The sequence below is a fragment of the Salvelinus namaycush genome, chromosome 18 (genome assembly GCF_016432855.1).
Source record: "Salvelinus namaycush isolate Seneca chromosome 18, SaNama_1.0, whole genome shotgun sequence".
NCBI classification, from domain to species: domain Eukaryota; kingdom Metazoa; phylum Chordata; class Actinopteri; order Salmoniformes; family Salmonidae; genus Salvelinus; species Salvelinus namaycush.
In genome coordinates this window covers 33,773,684-33,796,334 of record NC_052324.1, presented here as the reverse complement: position 1 = coordinate 33,796,334, position 22,651 = coordinate 33,773,684, and the positions used below count along the sequence as shown (strand labels likewise).

The following is a 22,651-nucleotide window of genomic DNA, read 5'->3' as shown; positions in this document are numbered from 1 at the left end:
CACACAATCCACAGAGCAGACACCTGATAAGACCTGGCCAGGTATCATATAGACATACCATACATTCTCCATACTTGCCATCGCACAGCAAGGGTGCATTTTTCCTTCCTACTAGCAACTGTGGAGAGTTGATCTCATAACAACAGTTAGTTGCTCTGCTCAGTATGTCACCTTCCTATGAAGTTGATGGAAAAGAGGAAAGAAGTCTGCTGTGCAACACTACAAATTGACAATGTTTAATTCGGAGGTGTTCAGAGACATTATATCACTGTATCTTGTACACGAAGACATGTTCATTTGACTAAACTGGACCCTGCTTTGTTTAAGGAGGGGGACCGTCTGAGTGATGAGGACTTGTTTAAGTTCCTGGCAGACATCAAGAAGTTCTCATCCCTGCAGAGAAGAATTAAAACCATACCAGGTGATCCGCTATTCAACCACACAGCAAGACCTGGCTGTCTGTGTGTGCTGTTTCATTCCATTCAACCACACAGCAAGACCTGGCTGTCTGTGTGTGCTGTTTCATTCCATTCAACCACACAGCAAGACCTGGCTGTCTGTGTGTGCTGTTTCATTCCATTCAACCCGACAACAAGTGACTAGAATGTCCCATTTCTAAGAACAAGTATCTGTTTTATCTGGGTTTAAGTGACTTCATGCATTTAAAATAGCTGAATAGGCTATTTTGTATAATTCAGAATCAATTGCTTATAGTGGTGAAAACCTGTGGGACTGAAAGCTTTCTTATATTTACCTACTTTGGAATAATTCTGAATGAACATAGTTTCAGACTGTATTTGACTTGATCTATTTTAGGTACAATAAGACTGGATGTGACTCCGGTCCATGACAACCCAGTGGCCTGTCTGTCTACTGAGCTGATCCCAGTCAAACCACTGGCTGAGAAGAACGTCCGACCTGTCAAAGAGGTTTTGGAGTTCCCCTCCAGCGAGGTCTATGTTCCACACAGCACTTACAGGTGAGCACACACACACACGTGTCGATGCATACCACACACACAGACTGCACAAAAGCATTTACAGGTTAGTACACTCACTCAATTCTCCTGAAACCACTTTTTGATTATTGCATATTCTGCAATTTCTCCTCAAAGCTTTAGCGTTTCAGACTGCATGGATTTACCATAGCACATCGCTTCAAGCAGTATGAACAGGTTTTCCAGGTTCATGACTTACTACCCCTACTAGTGTATTATCTGTCTCCGTGCTAAGCACCATGTACACATGTCCCTTCATGTGAGCTTTACACATGTTAGGCAGTCATGAAGGTATTTAACACAGCACATACTGTAGCTTCAGGCCTTCTATTTTCCATCAATGTCGTGAACAGGTTTGCTGGGACTTCTACAACCAGTCTGACCTGACACAACCCCCAATGCTGTCAACACTTCACTCCTTCCTCCTCACTGCTCGCTAGATGAACACTGTGTCCCAAATGGCACCCTATTCCCTATAGGGCTCTGTTCAAAAGTCAAATCAAAATCAAATCAAATCAAATGTATTTGATAGTCCACTATATAGTCCACTATATAGGGAACAGGGTGCCGTTTGGGACACAGCCTAAGAGTGTGTCTCCTGTCTCGGGACAGATGACTACATTGTTACATAGTTTTTAATCTCACACTAATGTTCACACCACATTTGGTTCATTGGTAAGACTAGTTTTCAGGCCCACGTGGTGTATTGTGTAATATCATGCATTTGTTATCTTCACCGGGTGCCATCTAGTGGTGTAGTATGGATGTGCAGGCACAGGCAGTCTAACTCTGAATAGGAATTGTGGTGCTGATAGAAGATGGTCATATCCTGACCACCTGACCAGGAAGAACTCTGGGCACTGACATTTACCAGGCTATACTTCGGGCTTGGGCTGCTGATTTGTGGAGGCATGAACTAGTGGGAGTTTCCACCATATTTCTTATACCAGTCATTTTGTTTTCGAATCAGTGAAGGGAAGTGAACAAGTGCATACTTTGGGAGGAAGGAGATATTGAGTTGTCCTTACTGGATCACCTGGTACTCTCTACAATGACCACATCATTCCTTTCATCATTATGAAGTAATGTGAGTATGCAGTGCTGTAAACAGAAAAATAACCATCTCTCTCCCTCTCTTTTACCCCCTCCCTGCCTTTGTCTCTCTTCTCTCTCCCTTTTCCCTCCCTTTCCCTCTCTCTCCAGGAACCTGCTCTATGTATACCCCCAGCGACTCAACTTTGTCAACAGGCTGACTTCAGGAGGAAGGAATATCACTATTAAAATCCAGTTTATGAGTGGAGAAGACCCCAGCTGTGTGATGCCTGTGAGTTTCTCTCACACACACACACACACACACACACACACACACACACACACACACACACACACACACACACACACACACACACACACACACACACACACACACACACACACACACACACACACACACACACACACACACACTGTACACCCACACACACACACTGTACACCCACACACACACACACTGTACACCCACACACACACACACACACACACACACACTGTACACCCACATTGCTGTGACATTGTACAACATGGTTTGATTGAGTTTACTCTGCTTTTTTTCCCCCTCGTAGGTCATTTTTGGAAAATCGAATGGTCCTGAGTTTGTGCAAGAAGTATACACCCCAGTCACGTACCATAACAAGCAAGTGGATGCTATTTTAAATACTACATGCTAAATTACAACAACACAACTACGGCATAACATGCTACATTTTCTAATATAACAATCAAATTTTTGTTGTTGTGTTGTCTCTGACCTCTGTCCTATGTGACTGTGCCTCAGGTCTCCAGACTTCTATGAGGAGGTGAAGATGGCTCTGCCTGCCAGGCTGACTGAGAGACACCACCTGCTGTTCACATTCTACCACATCAGCTGTCAACAGAAACAGAACCAGACTGGAGCCAGTGAGGCACTCATAGGTTACTCTGTAAGTCTGACCCCTCATGCCTGGTCTCACCTGGGCCTATATTCATAAAGTGCCTCACAGTAGGAGTGCTGATCTAGGATCAGGTTTCCCCTGTCCAAGCAATCTTATTCATTGTGATCTAAAATGCTAAACTAATCCTAGAGCAGCACTCCAACTCTGAGATAATGGTGCCGTTTATTTGCCAATAATTGGGCGAAAGACCAGAATGGGGCTGCCTGTGTAATCTGATTGGTCAAAAGACCAATGATTGGCAAAAGATCAGAATTAGGCTGCCTGTGTAAACCCTGCCTTTATGGATATGGGTCCTGGTCTCATCTGGTCTGGATCAGTCTATGATCTGGCCTAGTCAAGATCAGTTTCACTGCACGCTGGATTAATGTGGTCTTACATGAACGTGCAGATACTCTACTGAACATGGTGCTGGTTATTTATGATCAATATACGAGTAAGTGATTCTTCTCAATGATGTGGCAAGGTAGATGTGTCCCCTGTATGTATTTGTCCATTGTCAGTGTTTGCGGTGGCTGATCTTCTGTCTATCCCCCTGTGTACTGTAGTGGCTGCCTATACTGAGTACTGACAGGCTACAGACTGGTCAGTACTGCCTCCCCATCGCCCTGGACAGATTGCCTGTCAACTACTCACTGCACTCACCTGAGGTAACATTCATTTGGCCATTTCAATTCTCCAGACAACCGTTTAAAATAAGTTGTATCACAAAAATGTTAAGAGTGGAGTGTCTCCCCCTGGGGGAGAAAATATCACTTACATGTATTTTTCATAAATGTGTTGATGTACTGATTTATTGATTGGGTTTAGATGGCAACAGACATGATATTTCTTAATATCTCTCTCTGCAGAACATTCCCCCTCTCTCGCAGAACATTCCCCCTCTCTCTGCAGAACATTCCCTCTCTCTCTGCAGAACATTCTCTCTCTCTCTGCAGAACATTCCCCCTCTCTCTGCAGAACATTCCCCCTCTCTCTGCAGAACATTCCCCCTCTCTCTGCAGAACATTCCCCCTCTCTCTGCAGAACATTCCCCCTCTCTCTGCAGAACATTCCCTCTCTCTCTGCAGAACATTCCCCCTCTCTCTGCAGAACATTCCCTCTCTCTCTGCAGAACATTCTCTCTCTCTCTGCAGAACATTCCCCCTCTCTCTGCAGAACATTCCCCCTCTCTCTGCAGAACATTCCCCCTCTCTCTGCAGAACATTCCCTCTCTCTCTGCAGAACATTCCCCCTCTCTCTGCAGAACATTCCCTCTCTCTCTGCAGAACATTCCCCCTCTCTCGCAGAACATTCCCCCTCTCTCGCAGAACATTCCCCCTCTCTTGCAGAACATTCCCCCTCTCTCTGCAGAACATTCCCCCTCTCTCTGCAGAACATTCCCCCTCTCTCGCAGAACATTCCCCCTCTCTCTGCAGAACATTCTCTCTCTCTCTGCAGAACATTCCCCCTCTCTCGCAGAACATTCCCCCTCTCTTTGCAGAACATTCTCTCTCTCTCTGCAGAGGATTACCCCTCAGGTTCTTAATATGTCAATCTCTCTCTCTGCAGAGGATTACCCCTCAGGTTCCTCCAGTCAAGTGGATGGAAAGTCACAAAGGAGTTTTCAACCTGGAGATACAGGCTGTGTCCTCAGTACACACACAGGTAAGTCTCTCACACACACACACACACACACACACACACACACACACACACACACACACACACACACACACACACACACACACACACACACACACACACACACACACACACACACACACACACACACTTTATGTAGTCATTTATTTACCCCTTCCCCTCCCCAGGACAACCACTTGGAGCGTTTCTTCACATTGTGCCATGCCCTGGAGGGCGGAGTGACGTTCCCGCTCCGGGTTCGGGAAGAGAAGATTCCGGAGAACAAGCTGGAACACGAGCTGAAGCTGAGCATCATCTCCCTGTCGTCCTCCAGACTGGAACCTCTGGTCCTCTACCTCCATCTGGTCTTAGATAAACTGTTCACCCTCATCATGCAGCCCATGGTCATCGCCGGACAAACAGGTACCTATAGGGACATGTCACCAGGGCTTTCAGACAGACGGGTACCTATAGGGACATGTCACCAGGGCTTTCAGACAGACGGGTACCTATAGGGACATGTCACCAGGGCTTTCAGACGACGGGTACCTATAGGGACATGTCACCAGGGCTTTCAGACAGACGGGTACCTATAGGGACATGTCACCAGGGCTTTCAGACAGACGGGTAGTGTGAGAGTATACCTGATATGTTTGAGATGTGTTTTGTTGTAACCTAACTGTGTGTGTGTTTTATTTCCTAGCCAACCTGGCCCAGATAGCGTTTGAGTCAGTGGTGTCAATCGTCAACAGTCTCCACAACAGCCAGGAGCTGGCCAGGGACCAGCAGGGCAGGAACGGTCTCCTAGCAACATACCTGTACTGGGTGTTCCGTCTGCCTGACTCCAATGAGCTCCTCAACACAGGTAGGAAGGAACCACCGGACACTGATGTGACTGTATGGACAGTCTAACTTGTGAAGAGAATGGACATAGTGGTATTTGCGCTACAGCAATGTGCTCAGCTGAACACCGTAACTGTAGATAAGTTGCATGAAACAGAAGTCATTGAAATGAAGGGGGACTGTGTAATTACATCAATACAATGCTATAGTAGTGCATATCTGTGCAACTAAAGTGTAACCAGGTAGATCATGCCAGTGACAAGGTTCTCAAAAGAGGACCGTCGTGCTCTCCCAAAAGTTTGGTTGGTGCGTAAAACCTGTGAATAAAGATAAGCCAAATAGTGTGATGGGTCCGCAAGCAAAAAGATGTTGCATAAAGTTTCAACTTAATAGCCTGCTTCAGTGTGTAGGTGACGTGTGGCGTTTAGGTAGATCATCCAGTGATATGGTTCTCCCCTGTGTGTCCAGGTCCAGGGGGTGTGGTACCTCCCACTGAGGGCCGCTACAGTACTATGGGGCGGGCCTCAGCCACCACAGTAGGAACCATGTTACTGCAGTCCCGGATCCGCAGCAGCAGCAACCCTGATATCCCTGCCCCACACAGTGCAGAAGACACAGAAGTCAAAAACATCCTGTCAGCTAAGGTACTGCTACACATACAGAGTCGTGGTTGAGTGGGTAACACTGGATGTTCAATCCCCGAGTCCACCTCTCACACTTTGTCTCCTCTTAAAGGACACTGATCATGCTAGCTATTACCATAGACTTCCAGTCATTGCGTTAAAGCTAGTTAGTAATTGCGCTAATTCCAGTTAGCAACTTCCTTCAAACTGCACACAGACATACAAATGAAATCCACAAGTTCATCTGACTCTGGAGAAGTAGATAAAAGGCTTCATTGCCAAAATCTCAAAGTATCCCTTTAACTTGTGAATCTCTAATATTCTTTAAAAAAGGTGTGAAAAGGTACTGCTACACTAAACACAAAGAGTCAATGAACATCTGTCATGAGCCTGCCACAAACACAGAGTCAATGAACATCTGTCATGAGCCTGCCACAAACACGGAGTCAATGAACATCCTCTGTCATGAGCCTGCCACAAACACAGAGTCAATGAACATCCTCTGTCATGAGCCTGCCACAAACACGGAGTCAATGAACATCCTCTGTCATGAGCCTGCCACAAACACAGAGTCAATGAACATCCTCTGTCATGAGCCTGCCACAAACACAGAGTCAATGAACATCCTCTGTCATGAGCCTGCCACAAACACGGAGTCAATGAACATCCTCTGTCATGAGCCTGCCACAAACACAGAGTCAATGAACATCCTCTGTCATGAGCCTGCCACAAACACAGAGTCAATGAACATCCTCTGTCATGAGCCTGCCACAAACACAGAGTCAATGAACATCCTCTGTCATGAGCCTGCCACAAACACAGAGTCAATGAACATCCTCTGTCATGAGCCTGCCACAAACACAGAGTCAATGAACATCCTCTGTCATGAGCCTGCCACAAACACAGAGTCAAGGAACATCCTCTGTCATGAGCCTGCCACAAACACATGTTGCTACTGTAGCTACATCCTCTAGCATAGCCTCTGACTGTTTGGTTGGTTTACAACACATCAGTACCTTCAAGGCTTTTTTTGATATCCTCTGGGTCTATGGCTGTAGTGTAGACTCACTGGTTTTGGCCAACTAAAACCATGTCTGAATTGCAAATGGCACCCCATGGACCATGGTCAAAGGTAGTGCACTATTTAGGAAACAGAGTGCCATTTTGGGACCCACACACCACATCTGTTTATCTCTGTGTGTCTGAAGCTACAATAGTCCAGATAGTCGAGTCAGATTCTTCATGACCATCTTGTTGTTGCTGTCCTCTCCCTCAGGGCCAGAACAACCCAGGCAGTCGTATGTCGACCTATGTGGATGTGAGCAGCCACCCTCAGAGCTCTACGGGCGGGACCCGGCCCTCCAACAGAAAAGTAACTTTTACCAGAAATATCCCGGGAATAAATGTCTTTATTCACCTCTGTGATGCCAACAGTCACCAGCAGAGGGCAATGTGGCACTGAGCAGATCACATACTGTAGCATGTAGACTTCCATATTTTCCTTAACTAGGCAAGTCCGTTAAGAACAAATTCTTATTTACAATGACGGCCTAGGAACAATGGGCTAACTGCCTTGTTCAGGGGCGGAATGACTGATTTTTACCTTGTCAGCTCAGGGATTCGATCTAGCAACCTTTCGGTTACTGGCCCAACGCTCGAACCACTAGGCTACCTGCCGCCCATACTGGCCAAACACTGACAATAACATCCTCATTTGCATTCTGAGTAGAATGTTCTATATACGTCGCAGTAGGATGTTACATGGCAGCCAGTAAAATCTTAAATCTGTAACAGATAATGTGATGTGGATTTCTTTGCTGTCAGAGCGAACCACACGAGTATGTGAAATAGAACCTGGACATGGCATTGAACTGTGGGTCTACACATTCACAAAGATTTTACAGAGATTAAACACTATGAGTGTGTGTGTGTCTGTGTGTGTGTGTGTCTGTGCATTTCAAAATCACTCTGTTTTGAGGCGCTGTTCTTGTGTTTGCCATGTTCAAATAAGACCAGACCCTTCCCTTTGAAATGCTGTATCTGATTTCACTGGCTGGGGTCACAGTGCATTTGGCTAGCTCTGGTTTGTGTTGAACTGAGGACTGTGGCACCAGCAGTCAGTCCGTCATTCAGTCAGTAAATAAATCTGTCGGTCTGTCTGAGTGTCTCTCCCTCTCTCTAATCTCTCTTTCTCTCTAACGTATAGGTTGTACTTTTCTTTTAAGAAGTCTTCCGTTATAACACTGAGATAGTCCAGGATTGATGTGATCCTTTGAAGTAGTACACTGTATTCTACATGTAGGTTACCAGACACTACTGTTTAGTGGTGGTAGTAACCCAATGCTCTGTTTCTCCTCTGACAGCAGTTCCATGAGGAGTTAGCTCTACAGATTGTGGTCAGCACAGGAGTCTGCAGAGAGAACGCATATAAATATGCCTGGTTCTTCTTTGAACTGCTGGTGAGTGTGTTCAATATACTCTGAATGTACAAACATTAGCAAGCCTTCCTAATATTGAGTTGCATCCCCTTTTGCCCTCAGAACAGCCTCAATTCCTCGGGGGCATGGACTCTACAAGGTGTCGAATGCGTTCCACAGGGATGCTGGCCCATGTTGACTCCAATGCTTCCCACAGTAGTGTCAAGTTGGCTGGTAGTGGATCTCTACTCTGAACAGCTCGTTCCATCTCATCCCACAGATGATCAATTGTATTGAGATCTGGTGACTGGGCAGGCCACTGCAGTAAGCTGAATTCACTGTCATGTTCGTGGAACCATTCCTGGACAATCCTAGCCTTGTGGCATGGGGCATTATACTACTGAAAAAATGTATTTGCAGACGGACACTGCTGTCATGAAGGGATGCACCTGATTGGCGATGATGTTCAGATATCCTGTGGCATTCAAACGTTGCTCCACTTTTATCAGGGGCCCAATGTGTGCCATGAAAACACACCTCACACCACCACCAGCTTGTAATGTTGACACGAGGCATGATGGATGCATGTACTCGTGGTTTTCTCCATACCCTAGTCCTCCCATCGGCGTGAAGCAGCAGGAACCGGGATTCATCGGATCCAGCAGTGTTTTTCTAATTCTCCACTGTCCAGTGTTTTCGTTTCTTAGCCCACTGCAACCGCATTTTCTTGGCTTTCTGCTGAAAGATGTAGAACGCAGCCTCCATACCCCATTCCCGTCAACGTATGACAAGTTGTGCATTCAACCAATGTTGTACTGGACTGTCAGTTGACTAACTGTAGCCTGCCTGCGGCTCTGCACAATTCATGTAAGCCTCTTTTGTCATCTTTCATCAATTACCTGTTTTTCAACCACTGGCCTCCCGTTGACTGGATGTCCTTTGGGTGGTGGACCATTCTTGATACACACAGAAAACGGTTGAGTGCGAAAAACCCAGCAGTGTTGCAGTTCTTGACACACTCAAACCGGCGCGCCTGGCACCTACTACCATACCCCGTTCAAAGGCACTTAAATCTTTTGTCTTGTCCATTCACCCTCTGAATGGAACACATACACAATCAATGTCTCAAAATATTTCTTTAACCTGTCTCCTCCCCTTCATTTACACTGATTTGAAGTGGATTTAACAAGTGACTTCAATAAGGGATCATAGCTTTCACCTGGATTCACCTGGTCAGTCTGTCTTGGAAAGAGCAGCTGTTCTTAATGTTTTCTACACTGGCTATTTACTTTAATGGCAAAGAAGCTCTAGCATTTTTAGCTTAATGGAGTTGTGTGTGTGTGTGTGTGTCCAGGTGAAGAGCATGGCCCAGCATGTGTCTCAGCTGGAGAAGCAAGACGTCCCTCGCAGGAGCCGCTTCTCAGACCGCTTCAAAGATGATGTCACAACCATCGTCTCCGTGGTTACTGCTGAGATAGGGACCATCCTGGTCAAACAGCAGAAGGTTAGTAATGATGTCATTATGAGCCTTTAGTAAACTTACAAACACCTTTTCAGAGACTCAATCTATCAAATCATCACTTAATGCAGTTTCCTTTTTATTTTTTATCCTGATGTCTCTAAGGAGACCATTGGCTGTTTTTAACTGAAATCCAATGTTTTTGTTTGTTTTTGTTGTTGTTAGGAGTTGGAGCAGGCAGAGAAGGTGAACATCAGCCTGGCCTTCTTCCTGTATGACCTGCTGTCTCTAATGGACCGAGGCTTTGTCTTCATCTTGGTCAAAAACTACTGCAACCAGGTCACTACAACAATACACTACCCTAACCACAATACGCTACCCTAACCACAATACGCTACCCTAACCACAATACGCTACCCTAACCACAATACGCTACCCTAACCACAATACGCTACCCTAACCACAATACACTACCCTAACCACAATACACTACGCTACCCTAACCACAATACGCTACCCTAACCACAATACGCTACCCTAACCACAATACACTACCCTAACCACAATACACTACGCTACCCTAACCACAATACGCTACCCTAACCACAATACGCTACCCTAACCACAATACGCTACCCTAACCACAATACACTACCCTAACCACAATACACTACGCTACCCTAACCACAATACACTACCCTAACCACAATACACTACCCTAACCACAATACGCTACCCTAACCACAATACGCTACCCTAACCACAATACGCTACGCTACCCTAACCACCACACACTACCCTAACCACAATACACTACCCTAACCACAATACACTACCCTAACCACAATACGCTACCCTAACCACAATACGCTACCCTAACCACAATACGCTACCCTAACCACAATACGCTACCCTAACCACAATACGCTACGCTACCCTAACCACCACACACTACCCTAACCACAATACACTACCCTAACCACAATACACTACCCTAACCACAAGATGCTACAAAATATGGTAGTTACATAAAGGATGTTGGCACAGCATAATTACAAAAAAGGTGACCAATTCCAGACTCTGTCTCTGACCATTGCCCATGTCAATAACCTAGCCTGACCTTGACCTATCTGATAATCCCCCCCCCCAGATGTCGGCAAAGACCGTTTCCATGCCAACCCTGATTAGCATGCGATTGGAGTTCCTGCGTATCCTGTGCAGTCACGAGCACTACCTCAACCTCAGCCTTTACTTCAGTAGCCCTGCCTCTGCACCCGTCTCTCCATGCCCATCCATCTCCTCACAGGTCAGTTTGCACGTCAGTCAGAATCATATTGACCAGTCTCCAGCACTCACCTGGCTTTGGGATTGTAGGTTATAGTGTAGTATGGTTAAGTAAGGTGGGTTCTCTCTCTCTCTGGCTTTAAATACTCTCCTTTTATATTCCAACCTCTTTCTTTCTTTCACTCTCACCCGTCTCTCTCTTTCTCTCTCTCTCACCTGTCTCCCTTTCTCTCCTCCATCTCTCTCTCTCTCTCTCCTCCGTCTCTCTCTCTCACCCGTCTCCCCTTCTCTTCACCGTCTCTCTCTCTTCTCTCTCTCCTCTCCCGTATCTCTCTCTCCTCTCCCGTATCTCTCTCTCCTCTCCCGTATCTCTCTCCTCTCCCGTATCTCTCTCTCTCCTCCCCGTATCTCTCTCTCTTCTCTTCCGTCTCTCCCTCTCTTTCTTCTCTCCCTCCTCCCCGTATCTCTCTCTTCTCTCTCTCCTCCCCCGTATCTCTCTCTCTCTCTCCCTCTCTCCTCCCCCGTATCTCTCTCTCTCTCTCCTCCATCTCTCTCTCTCTCTCCTCCGTCTCTCTCTCTCACCCGTCTCCCTTTCTCTTCACCGTCTCTCTCTCTTCTCTCTCTCCTCTCCCGTATCTCTCTCCTCTCCCGTATCTCTCTCTCCTCTCCCGTATCTCTCTCCTCTCCCGTATCTCTCTCTCTCCTCCCCGTATCTCTCTCTCTCTTCTCTTCCGTCTCTCCCTCTCTCTCTTCTCTCCCTCCTCCCCGTATCTCTCTCTTCTCTCTCTCCTCCCCCGTATCTCTCTCTCTCTCTCCTCCCCCGTATCTCTCTCTCTCTCTCCTCCCCCGTATCTCTCTCTCTCTCTCTCTCCTCCCCCGTATCTCTCTCTCCTCCCCCGTATCTCTCTCTCTTCCCCCGTATCTCTCTCTCTCTCCTCCCCCGTATCTCTCTCTCTCCTCCCCCGTATCTCTCTCTCTCTCCTCCCCCGTATCTCTCTCTCTCTTCTCCCCCGTATCTCTCTCTCTCTCTCTCCTCCCCCGTATCTCTCTCTCTCTCTCCTCCCCCGTATATCTCTCTCTCTCTCTCTCCTCCCCCATATCTCTCTCTCTCTCTCTCTCTCTCTCTCTCTCTCTCTCTCTCTCTCTCTCTCTCTCTCTCTCTCTCTCTCTCTCTCTCCTCCCCCGTATCTCTCTCTCTCTCTCCTCCCCCGTATCTCTCTCTCCTCCCCCGTATCTCTCTCTCTCTCTCTCCTCCCCGTATCTCTTTCTCTCTCTCTCTCCTCCCCCGTATCTCTCTCTCTCTCTCTCTCTCTCCCCCCCCGTATCTCTCTCTCTCTCTCTCTCCTCCCCCGTATCTCTCTCTCTCTCTCTCCTCCCCCGTATCTCTCTCTCTCTCTCCTCCCCCGTATCTCTCTCTCTCTCTCTCCTCCCCCGTATCTCTCTCTCTCTCTCTCCTCCCCCGTATCTCTCTCTCTCTCTCTCTCCTCCCCCGTATCTCTCTCTCTCTCTCTCTCTCTCTCTCTCCTCCCCCGTATCTCTCTCTCTCTCTCTCTCTCCTCCCCCGTATCTCTCTCTCTCTCTCTCTCTCTCTCTCTCTCTCTCTCTCCTCCACCGTATCTCTCTCTCTCTCTCTCTCTCTCTCTCTCTCTCTCTCTCTCTCTCTCTCTCTCTCTCTCTCTCTCTCTCTCTCTCCTCCCCCGTATCTCTCTCTCTCTCTCTCTCCTCCCCCGTATCTCTCTCTCTCTCTCTCTCTCTCTCTCTCTCTCTCCTCCCCCGTATCTCTCTCTCTCTCTCTCTCTCTCTCTCTCTCTCTCTCTCCTCCCCCGTATCTCTCTCTCGTATCTCTCTCTCTCTCTCTCTCTCTCTCTCTCTCTCCTCCCCCGTATCTCTCTCTCTCTCTCTCTCTCTCTCTCTCTCTCCTCCCCCGTATCTCTCTCTCTCTCTCTCTCCTCCCCCGTATCTCTCTCTCTCTCTCCTCCCCCGTATCTCTCTCTCTCTCTCTCTCTCTCTCTCTGCAGAGCTCCAGTTCGTGTAGTTTCCAGGAGCAGAGGATCCTGGGGCTGTTTGAGCTGTCCCAGGAGTTTAAACAGCAGCACTACCTCGCTGGTCTACTGCTCACTGAGCTCAGCGCTGCACTGGACATGGAGTCAGAGGGGTTGGTACACACACACACACACACACACACACACACACACACACACACACACACACACACACACACACACACACACACACACACACAACACCTCACTGCCCACTATCTCAGGAGTCTGTGACATGGAGTGTGAGGGGTCTGTCAACTATACACTGACACAAACAAAAATATGTGTGTGTGCTTATGAGATTGTGTGTGCTTATAAGATTGTGTGTATGTGTGTAGGGGTAAGGTCCAGAGGAAGGCCATCAACGCCACCTACAGTCTGCTGTGTGCCCATGACCTGGACCAGCGCTGTACCCGTCCTGACGTCCGGGCCAAGGTGGCCACTCTCTACCTCCCCCTGGTGGGCATCATCATTGACTCCATCAACTACCTGGACTTCACAGGTACTGGCCTGGCCACATCCCATATCCACACCTATACCCTACCCATTGGGACTTAATGTAGAGTCTAAGGAGTTGGTTGATTGGTTTGGAACTGGGTTGATGTGAACTGTGTTTAGAGAGCGTTTGGTGCAGAGCCGTGGCTGAGTGGTAACAATCATGGATTCAGCGCTATCTATCTAATAGAACTCAGAGGGTTATCTTTAATGGAAGCTTCTCTAATGTCAAACATGTAAAGTGTGGTGTACTGCAGGGCAGCTCTCTAGGCCCTCTACTCTTTTCTATTTTTACCAATGACCTGCCAGTAGCATTAAACAAAGCATGTGTGTCCATGTATGCTGATGATTCAACCATGTATGCATCAGTAAACACACCTAATGAAGTCACTGAAACCCTTAACAAAAAGTTGCAGCATGTTTTGGAATGGGTGGCCGGTAATAAACTGGTTCTGAACATCTCTAAAACTAAGAGCATTGTATTTGGTACAAATCATTCCCTAAGTTCTAGACCTCAGCTGAATCTGGTAATGAATGGTGTGGCTGTTGATCAAGTTGAGGAGACTAAATTACTTGACATTACCTTAGATTGTAAACTGTCATGGTCAAAACATATAGATTCCATGGTTGTAAAGATGGGGAGAGGTCTAGCCGTAATAAAGAGATGCTCTGCTTTTTTGACACCACACTCCAAAAAGCAAGTCCTTCAGGCTCTAGTTTTGTCTAATCTTGATTATTGTCCAGTAGTGTGGTCCAGTGCTGCAAGGAAAGACCTAGTTAAGCTGCAGCTGGCCCAGAACAGAGCGGCACGTTTTGCTCTTAATTGTAATCAGAGGGCTGATATAAATACTATGCATGCCAGTCTCTCTTGGCTCAGAGTTGAGGAGAGACCGACTGCATCACTTCTAATTTTTATAAGAAACATTAATGTGTTAAATCCCAAATTGTTTGCGTAGTCAACTTACACACAGATCTGACACACACACTTATCCCACCAGACATGCCATCAGGGGTCTTTTCACAGTCCCCAAATCCAGAACATATTCAAGAAAGTGTACAGTATTATATGGAGCCCTTATTGCATGGAACTACATTCCATCTCATATTGCTCAAATTAACAACAAACCTGGTTTCAAAAAACAGATAAAGCAACACCTCGCGACACAACACCTCTCCCCTATTTGACCTAGATAGTTTGTGTGTATGTATTGAGATGTAGGCTACGTGTGCCTTTAAATTTTTTTTATGTAGCTCTGTCGTTGAGCTGTTCTTGTCTATTGATGTTCTGTATTATGTCATTCTGTATTATGTTTCATGTTTTGTGTGGAACCCCAGGAAGAGTAGCTGCTGCTTTTGCAACAGCTAATGGGGATCCTAATAAAATACCAAAAAATTCTTTGCTCTCAACAAATATGTGACTCCCCACCATAGTCTCCCCTTCAAACGTGCTCCCCTTTCTACCTCTGTATCTCCTTAGTAACTTCTAATCTGTGTAAATAAAAGTTGAAAATACGTCTTTTTTTTGTATTTGACACTTGTGTGTCTCCGTAGTGTCCGAGGCTCGCGGAGGGAAGAGCAAGACTGGAGGGTCAGACGAAGACCCCGACAACATCCCGCCCATTAATCAGTCTATTGCTATGGCAATCGCCGGCAATCCCTTCAACACCTTGGCGAGGAATGCCCTGGCTTCCATGGCGTCTGTGGTAAGGCTATAGGAATGTTGCCATGGTTTTGTATCAGTAGGACTCTCTTCTTTCACCTCCAAGCACATACTGTATGTTTGGGTTCCTCCATCAGACCTGGATTAAGTTAGCTTTTTAAAATGATTAATTCACAATTTCAATTAGAGTAGTAAATTCCTTGCTCTGTAGTTTTGTGACTAGTAGTGATAAAGGTGTGTGTGTGTGTGTGTGTGTGTGTGCACGCATCCACAAGGGGGCGGTGGTGTAGCAGGTGTGCTGCTGTGAGGTAGACTGATGAGCTGTCGGAAGCACACACACACACACCATCCATTATGAGATGCCAGCTCTCTTTCTCTATCTATCTCTCTCACTCACTCACACACACACACACACACACACACACACACACACACACACACACACACACACACACACACACACACACACACACACACCGGGAGATGCTTTATGGACAGGCATTATCATCATAAGTGAACTGGGCTGTGCTGAGAGACACACACATCCATCAAATGTAGCCACGGCAACCACACAGCCACAGAACACCCTCCATCTGTCTCTCCTATTATACTTCGTCTGTGCTAGATGGATGTATGCCCTATACACAATGCAAACTGTAGTTATTTTTTTTTTTTTACAGTTTTGAAAAGTGTTTAACATATTGACATTGAACTCAAGTCGAGGTCTTAAGCCTGCCATTTGAGTAATAGCATCTATGGAATCAGTAGGAGTTTAATGGTTGTCTTCATCAGAGGTCCCAATCAACTCTGTGTAATAGTGTTACTCAATGGTAGACATCAATCACTGGTCTGTATGGAATATTCATCAAACTCAACCTCTGAATTACATGTAGCACCTGTGGAGAGCCTTGGCAGCGGCTAATTGGGATTCCAATAAAATACAAGAACCCATAAACAACATTATACTACAGTATATCTCTGTCCACTCTAAAGTATACAGTATATCTCTGTCTCTCTCCTCTGTAGCAGTCTGCTAAGGCAGTGGCCACCCTGTCGGCAGAGACCAGCCGTAACCTGCTGCTGTGTTTCCTGTGGGTAATGAAGAACGCTGAGAGGAGTCTGATCCAGCGCTGGACTGTAGACATGCCCTCAGCACAGCTCAACAGACTGCTAGAACTACTCACCATCTGTGTTTCCTGCTTTGAGTACAGGGTAAGTGTATCTGCGCCCTGCATGGAGTATATGCCTAATTCATGTCTGTAAGTAGGATGTAAATGTGTGTGTTATTCTTACTGTGTTTGTGCGTGCATGCCTTCACGCATTGTGTGTGTGTGTTGTGCAGGGGAAGCGGAGCAGTGATAAGGTGAGCACGCAGGCCTTACAGAAGTCCCAGCAGGCCAAGATGCAGCTGGAAGACTCCCTACTGAGGGGCATCGGAGCCCGGGGGGAAATGATGCGACGGGCTGGAGGTCAGTCTGATTGATGAAGAGTAGCTACATGCACAGTACACGACTTAGAAGTATATCTCCTGAAAAGCAGTTCTGAGTAGCTGAAAAGGGAACAATGGTACTCCTAAGCTGCTTTTTGATTGGACAAGTGCCTGCCAGCCCCTTTATCCCTGACCTTTGACCCTGACAGGAAGTGACCGTGCAGGTCAGAGAGTGAACCTGCGCTGGAGAAAAGACCTGACACAGTGGAGGCAGACCAATGACAAACACGACAAGTGAGTTACACGCACTGAGTACAAATGCAATTCATTCATTACATATCTCTCCTGGTATGGAAGAAGATACATTGTCAGACAATACATTTGGAAGAAACTAGTGAAGAGAACCCCCTCTCCGGTTTCCCTCAGAACCAAAGCAGAGCTAGACCAGGAGGCTCTGATCAGTGGGAATCTGGCTACCGAGTCCAACCTCATAGTCCTGGACCTACTGGAGACCATAGTACAGGTCCAACATCTTTCTCCTTATGTTTTCAATCTACCTCTACTTCTTTCTTCTCTCCGTGTTTGAGATTGACTGCAGACTGACTGTTCTACAAATCACCTTGCATCTGCAATAACTACTGATTGTTTGTAGATCAGTCTGTCAGCATTTACCCACAACGCATCACGAAATTGATACTCTCTTGAACACAGCCAACATCATAGTGTCCTCTCTAGTCCCATTGGCTGACATTATTCTCTCTCTCCCTTGTGATTGGTTGTCATGACTGTCTTCCATACAGGCTGTTCCATTGGCTGACTGTAAGGACAGTGTTGTGGGTGGTGTGTTGAGGGTGTTGCTACACTGTCTCACTTGCAACCAGAGTACAACCTTCCTGTCTCACTGCTTCAGCACACTGCGAGCACTCGTCGTCAAGGTACTGTCTATATACAATATATACTGACAGTATTGTGTGTGTATGGATGTGTGTGCGTGTACTGACAGTATTGTGTGTGTTATAGTTTGGTGACCTGTTGTTTGAAGAGGAAGCCGAGCAGTGTGCAGACCTGTGTCAGAAGGTGCTCCAGCACTGTAGCAGTCCTGTGGATGGAAATAGAAGCCAGGCCTGCGCTACCCTATACCTCATCATGAGATACAGCTTCAGCTCAGCCAATGTGAGCACACACACACACACACACACACACACACACACACACACACATAGACAGATTCCGTCTCATCCTTTTTCCTCTACCACCCAGTCGTTTCCATGTCTATTTTGAGCTCAGTGGAGAAAGTTGCTGAGTGATGTGTTTCTGGGTAGTTAGAAGTGAACAGGGAGATATGTCCCTGTCTACCCCTGTGTCCCTGCCTTTCTGTAAGTAATGACAGTACGAGTGAGAGAGAGGCACCACCAGGCACCTCCCCACCCCAACCAGCCAACACCCTCCCACCCCGACCAGCCAACACCCTCCCATCCCGACCAGCCAACACCCTCCCATCCCGACCAGCCAACACCCTCCCATCCCGACCAGCCAAAACCCTCCCATCCCGACCAGCCAACACCCACCCATCCCGACCAGCCAACACCCTCCCAAACCGACCAGCCAACACCCTCCCACCCCGACCAGCCAACACCCTCCCAAACCGACCAGCCAACACCCTCCCAAACCGACCAGCCAACACCCTCCCAAACCGACCAGCCAACACCCTCCCAAACCGACCAGTCAACACCCTCCTAAACCAACCATGGCCACAACTCATATAGGTCCCTCCAGGTCAAACCAAGCCTCCTGACCCTTCCATGTCCCCAACCTCGACAACTTGAAAATCACACATGTGCTCAGGCTACATCAGACCTAATCCACTCAATTAAATTAAGCAAAACAGAATCATTTTACATTTGACTAGAAATTAAAATGGAAATAATCTCAACAGAGAAAAATGTCCTCCTGTGTGCTACCTATATCCACATACTTTAATGAAGACAGCTTCTCCATCCTAGAGTGGGAGATCAACCATTTCCATCCCCAGGGACATGTACTAGTCTAACCTAAGCGCCATAACTGGACAGTAACCTCACACCCTCCACACACAGAGGGACAAGCACCTACCTGGAGGGGACTGCATTCCCTTCCAAATATATATGCCTCCCTAGACACAACTATGACAAAACAACCAACAAAAATGGGTCACAACTCAGCTCTGTCGCATGCTGGGTTTGTACATAGTCAGTGGTAGGCTTCGAGGGGAATCCTATGGTAGGTACACCTACAGCCCATCCCTTGGCAGTGGTACTATAGACTACTTTATCAAAAGGCCTGTAGTGTTGATGGTATACTAAATTAAATGATAAAATATGCAGACCACAAATTCAAAATGGCTATTCTTAAACTCTTCAATGTTATCCTCAGCTCTAGCATCTTCCCCAATATTTGGAAACAAGGTCTGATCACCACAATCCACTAAAGTGGACACATTTGATCCCAATAATTACTGTGGAATATACGTCGACAGTAACCTTGGAAAAATCCTCATGGTCACGTGCGCCGAATACAACAGTTGTAGACCCCCACACATTGACTCGGTACCCGTAACCCCTCTGTATATAGCCTCATTATCTTTATTTTGTGATACTGATTTTATTTTTAATTTTTAATATTTTCTTAACTCTATTCCTTGAACTGCATTGTTGGTTAAGGGCTTGTAAGTAAGCGTTGCAGACTCCAACATTTCCTCAGTGAACACAATGTCCTGAGCGAATGTCAAATTGTCTTCTTACCAACATATCGTACGACAGACCACATATACACCCTGCACACACTAATAGATAAACAAAACAAAGCAGTCTTCTCATGCTTTTTTTATTTAAAAAAAGCTTTTGACTCAATTTGGCATGAGGGTCTGCTATACAAATTGATGGAAAGCATTGTTGGGGGAAAACATACAATATTATAAAATCAAGGTACACAAACAACAAGTGTGCAGTTAAAATTGGCAATAAACACACATATTTCTTTCCTCAGAGAAGTGGGGTGAGACAGGGAAGCACCTTGAGCCCCACCCTCTTCAACAGTTTACATACACCTTAGCCAAATACATTTAAACTCAGTTTTTCACAATTCCTGACATTTAATCCAAGTAAAAAATTCCCTGTTTTAGTGAATTTTGGTTAGGATCACCACTTTATTTTAAGAATGTGAAATGTAAGAATAATACAGTAGAGAGAATTTATTTAAGCTTTTATTTCTTTCATCACATTCCCAGTGGGTCAGAAGTTTACATACAGTCAATTAATATTTGGTAGCATTGCCTTTAAATTGTTTAACTTGTGTCAAATGTTTCGGGTAGCCTTCCACAAGCTTTCCACAATAAGTTGGGTGAATTTTGGCCCATTCCTCCTGACAGAGCTGGTGTAACTGAGTCAGGTTTGTAGGCATCCTTGCTCGCACACGCTTTTTCAGTTCTGCACACACATTTTCTATAGGATTGAGGTCAGGGCTTTGTGATGGCCACTCCAATACCTTGAATTTGTTGTCCTTAAGCCATTTTGCCACATCTTTGTAAGTATGCTTGGGGTCATTGTCCATTTGGAAGACCCATTTGCGACCAAGCTTTAACTTCCTGACTGATGCCTTGAGATGTTGCTTCAATATATCCACATAATTTTCCTTCCTCATGATGCCATGTATTTTGTGAAGTGCCTCTTGCAGCAAAGCACCCCCACAACATGATGCTGCCATCCCCGTGCTTCATGGTTGGGATGGTGTTCTTTGGCTTGCAAGCCTCCCCCTTTTTCCTCCAAACATAATGATGGTCATTATGGCCAAACAGTTCTATTTAGTTTCATCAGACCAGAGGACATTTCTCCAAAAAGTACGATCTTTGTCCCCATGTGAAGTTGCAAACCGTAGTCTGGCTTTTTTATGGCGGTTTTGGAGCAGTGGCTTCTTTCTTGCTGAGCGGCCTTTAAGGTTATGTCGATATAGGACTCGTTTTACTGTGGATATAGATACTTTTGTACCTGTTTCCTCCAGCATCTTCACAAGGTCCTTTGCTGTTGTTCTGAGATTGATTTACACTTTTCGCACCAAAGTACGTTCATATCTAGGAGACAGAACGCATCTCCTTCCTGAGCGGTATGACGGCTGCGTGGTCCCATGGTGTTTATACTTGCGTACTATTGTTTGTACAGATGAACGTGGTACCTTCAGGCGTTTGGAAATTGCTCCCAAGGATGAACCAGACTTGCGGAGGTCTACAATTTATTTTCGGAGGTCTTGGCTGATTTCTTTCGATTTTCCCATGATGTCAAGCAAAGAGGCACTGAGTTTGAAGGTAGGCATTGAAATACATCCACAGGTACACCTCCAATTCACTCAAATTATGTCAATTAGCATATCAGAAGCTTCTAAAGCGATTACATCATTTTCTGGAATATTTCAAGCTGTTTAAAGGCACAGTCAACTTAGTGTATGTAAACTTCTGACCCACTGGAATTGTGATACAGTGAATAATAAGTCAAATAATCTGTCTGTAAACAATTGTTGGAAAAATGACTTGTGTCATGCACAAAGTAGATGTCCTAACCGACTTGCAAAAACTATAGTTTGTTAACAAGAAATTTGTGGAGTGGTTGAAAAACGAGTTTTAATGACTCCAACCTAAGTGTATGTAAACTTCCGACTTCAACTGTATATCAATTAATTGGCTAGGGCCCTAGATCAGTCTGCAGCACCCGGACTCACCATACTACACTCTGAAGTCAAATGTCTACTGTTTGCAGATGATCTGTTGCTTCTGTCCCCAACCAAGGCGGGCCTACAGCAGCACCTAGATCTTCTGCACAGATTCTGTCAGATTTGGGCCATGACGCTAAATCTCAGTAAGACAAAAATAATTGTGTTCCAAAATGGGTCCAGTTGCCAGGACAACAAATGCACATTCTATGCCATCAAAAGGAACATAAAACTTGACATCCCAATTAGGATCTAGCTAAAAGTACTTAAATCAGTTATAGAAGCCATTGTCCTTAATGGTTGTGAGGTCTGGGGTCCACTCGCCAAACAATAATTCACGAAATGGGACAAACACCCAATTGAGACTGCATGCAGAATTCTGATAAAATATCCTTCATGTACCACGCAAACCCCAAACAATGCATGCAAAGGAGAATTAGGACTAATAAAAATCCCCAAAAGAGCTGTAAAATTCTACAACCACCTAAAAGGAAGCAATGCCCAGACACACAAAAAGACACACAATCTAAAGTAAAGGAATGGAATTAAGAAGATATAAATATTTGGATGAGCAATGTCAGAGCGGCATAGACTAAGATACAGTAGAGAAGGATAGAATACAGTATAAACATATGAGATGAGTCATGCAAAATATGTAAAGTGACTAATGTTCCATTATTAAAGTGGCCAGTGATTTCAAGTGTATGTATATAGTGCAGCGGCCGCTGTGCTAGTGATGGCTGTTTAACAGTCTGATGGCCTTGATAGAAGCTGTTTTTCAATTTCTCGATCCCAGCTTTGATGCACCTGTACTGACCTCGCCTTCTGGATGATAGAGGGGTGAACAGGCAGTGGCTCGGGTGGTTGTTGTCCTTGATAATCTTTTTGGCCTTCCTGTGACATCGGGTGCTGTAGGTGTCCTGGAGGGCAGGTGGCTTGCACCCAGTGATGCGTTGGGCAAACCCCACTTCCCTCTGGAGAGCCCTGCAGTTGCAGGTGGTGCAGTTGCCATACCAGGCGGTGATACATCTCGACAAGATGCTCTCAATTGTGC

The 22,651-nt window shown here is 46.0% G+C and overlaps 1 protein-coding gene across 1 annotated transcript in view; it reads left to right on the top strand.

Moving 5' to 3' along the window:
- The window catches only part of LOC120062920 (dedicator of cytokinesis protein 8-like), a 55,395-nt gene that overhangs the window by 20,590 nt on the left and 12,154 nt on the right, over positions 1 to 22,651 (top strand). Inside the window, exons 11-33 of the mRNA XM_039012979.1 lie at positions 328 to 421; positions 817 to 979; positions 2,201 to 2,321; positions 2,620 to 2,690; positions 2,832 to 2,976; positions 3,534 to 3,635; positions 4,537 to 4,632; positions 4,797 to 5,031; positions 5,312 to 5,473; positions 5,920 to 6,095; positions 8,438 to 8,533; positions 9,846 to 9,995; positions 10,176 to 10,289; positions 11,101 to 11,256; positions 13,253 to 13,389; positions 13,615 to 13,778; positions 15,323 to 15,474; positions 16,461 to 16,643; positions 16,774 to 16,900; positions 17,070 to 17,154; positions 17,287 to 17,383; positions 17,661 to 17,795; positions 17,881 to 18,033. Coding sequence (XP_038868907.1) covers positions 328 to 421; positions 817 to 979; positions 2,201 to 2,321; positions 2,620 to 2,690; positions 2,832 to 2,976; positions 3,534 to 3,635; positions 4,537 to 4,632; positions 4,797 to 5,031; positions 5,312 to 5,473; positions 5,920 to 6,095; positions 8,438 to 8,533; positions 9,846 to 9,995; positions 10,176 to 10,289; positions 11,101 to 11,256; positions 13,253 to 13,389; positions 13,615 to 13,778; positions 15,323 to 15,474; positions 16,461 to 16,643; positions 16,774 to 16,900; positions 17,070 to 17,154; positions 17,287 to 17,383; positions 17,661 to 17,795; positions 17,881 to 18,033 — 3,114 coding nt within the window. The remainder of the gene's footprint in view (positions 1 to 327; positions 422 to 816; positions 980 to 2,200; positions 2,322 to 2,619; positions 2,691 to 2,831; positions 2,977 to 3,533; positions 3,636 to 4,536; positions 4,633 to 4,796; positions 5,032 to 5,311; positions 5,474 to 5,919; positions 6,096 to 8,437; positions 8,534 to 9,845; positions 9,996 to 10,175; positions 10,290 to 11,100; positions 11,257 to 13,252; positions 13,390 to 13,614; positions 13,779 to 15,322; positions 15,475 to 16,460; positions 16,644 to 16,773; positions 16,901 to 17,069; positions 17,155 to 17,286; positions 17,384 to 17,660; positions 17,796 to 17,880; positions 18,034 to 22,651) is intronic.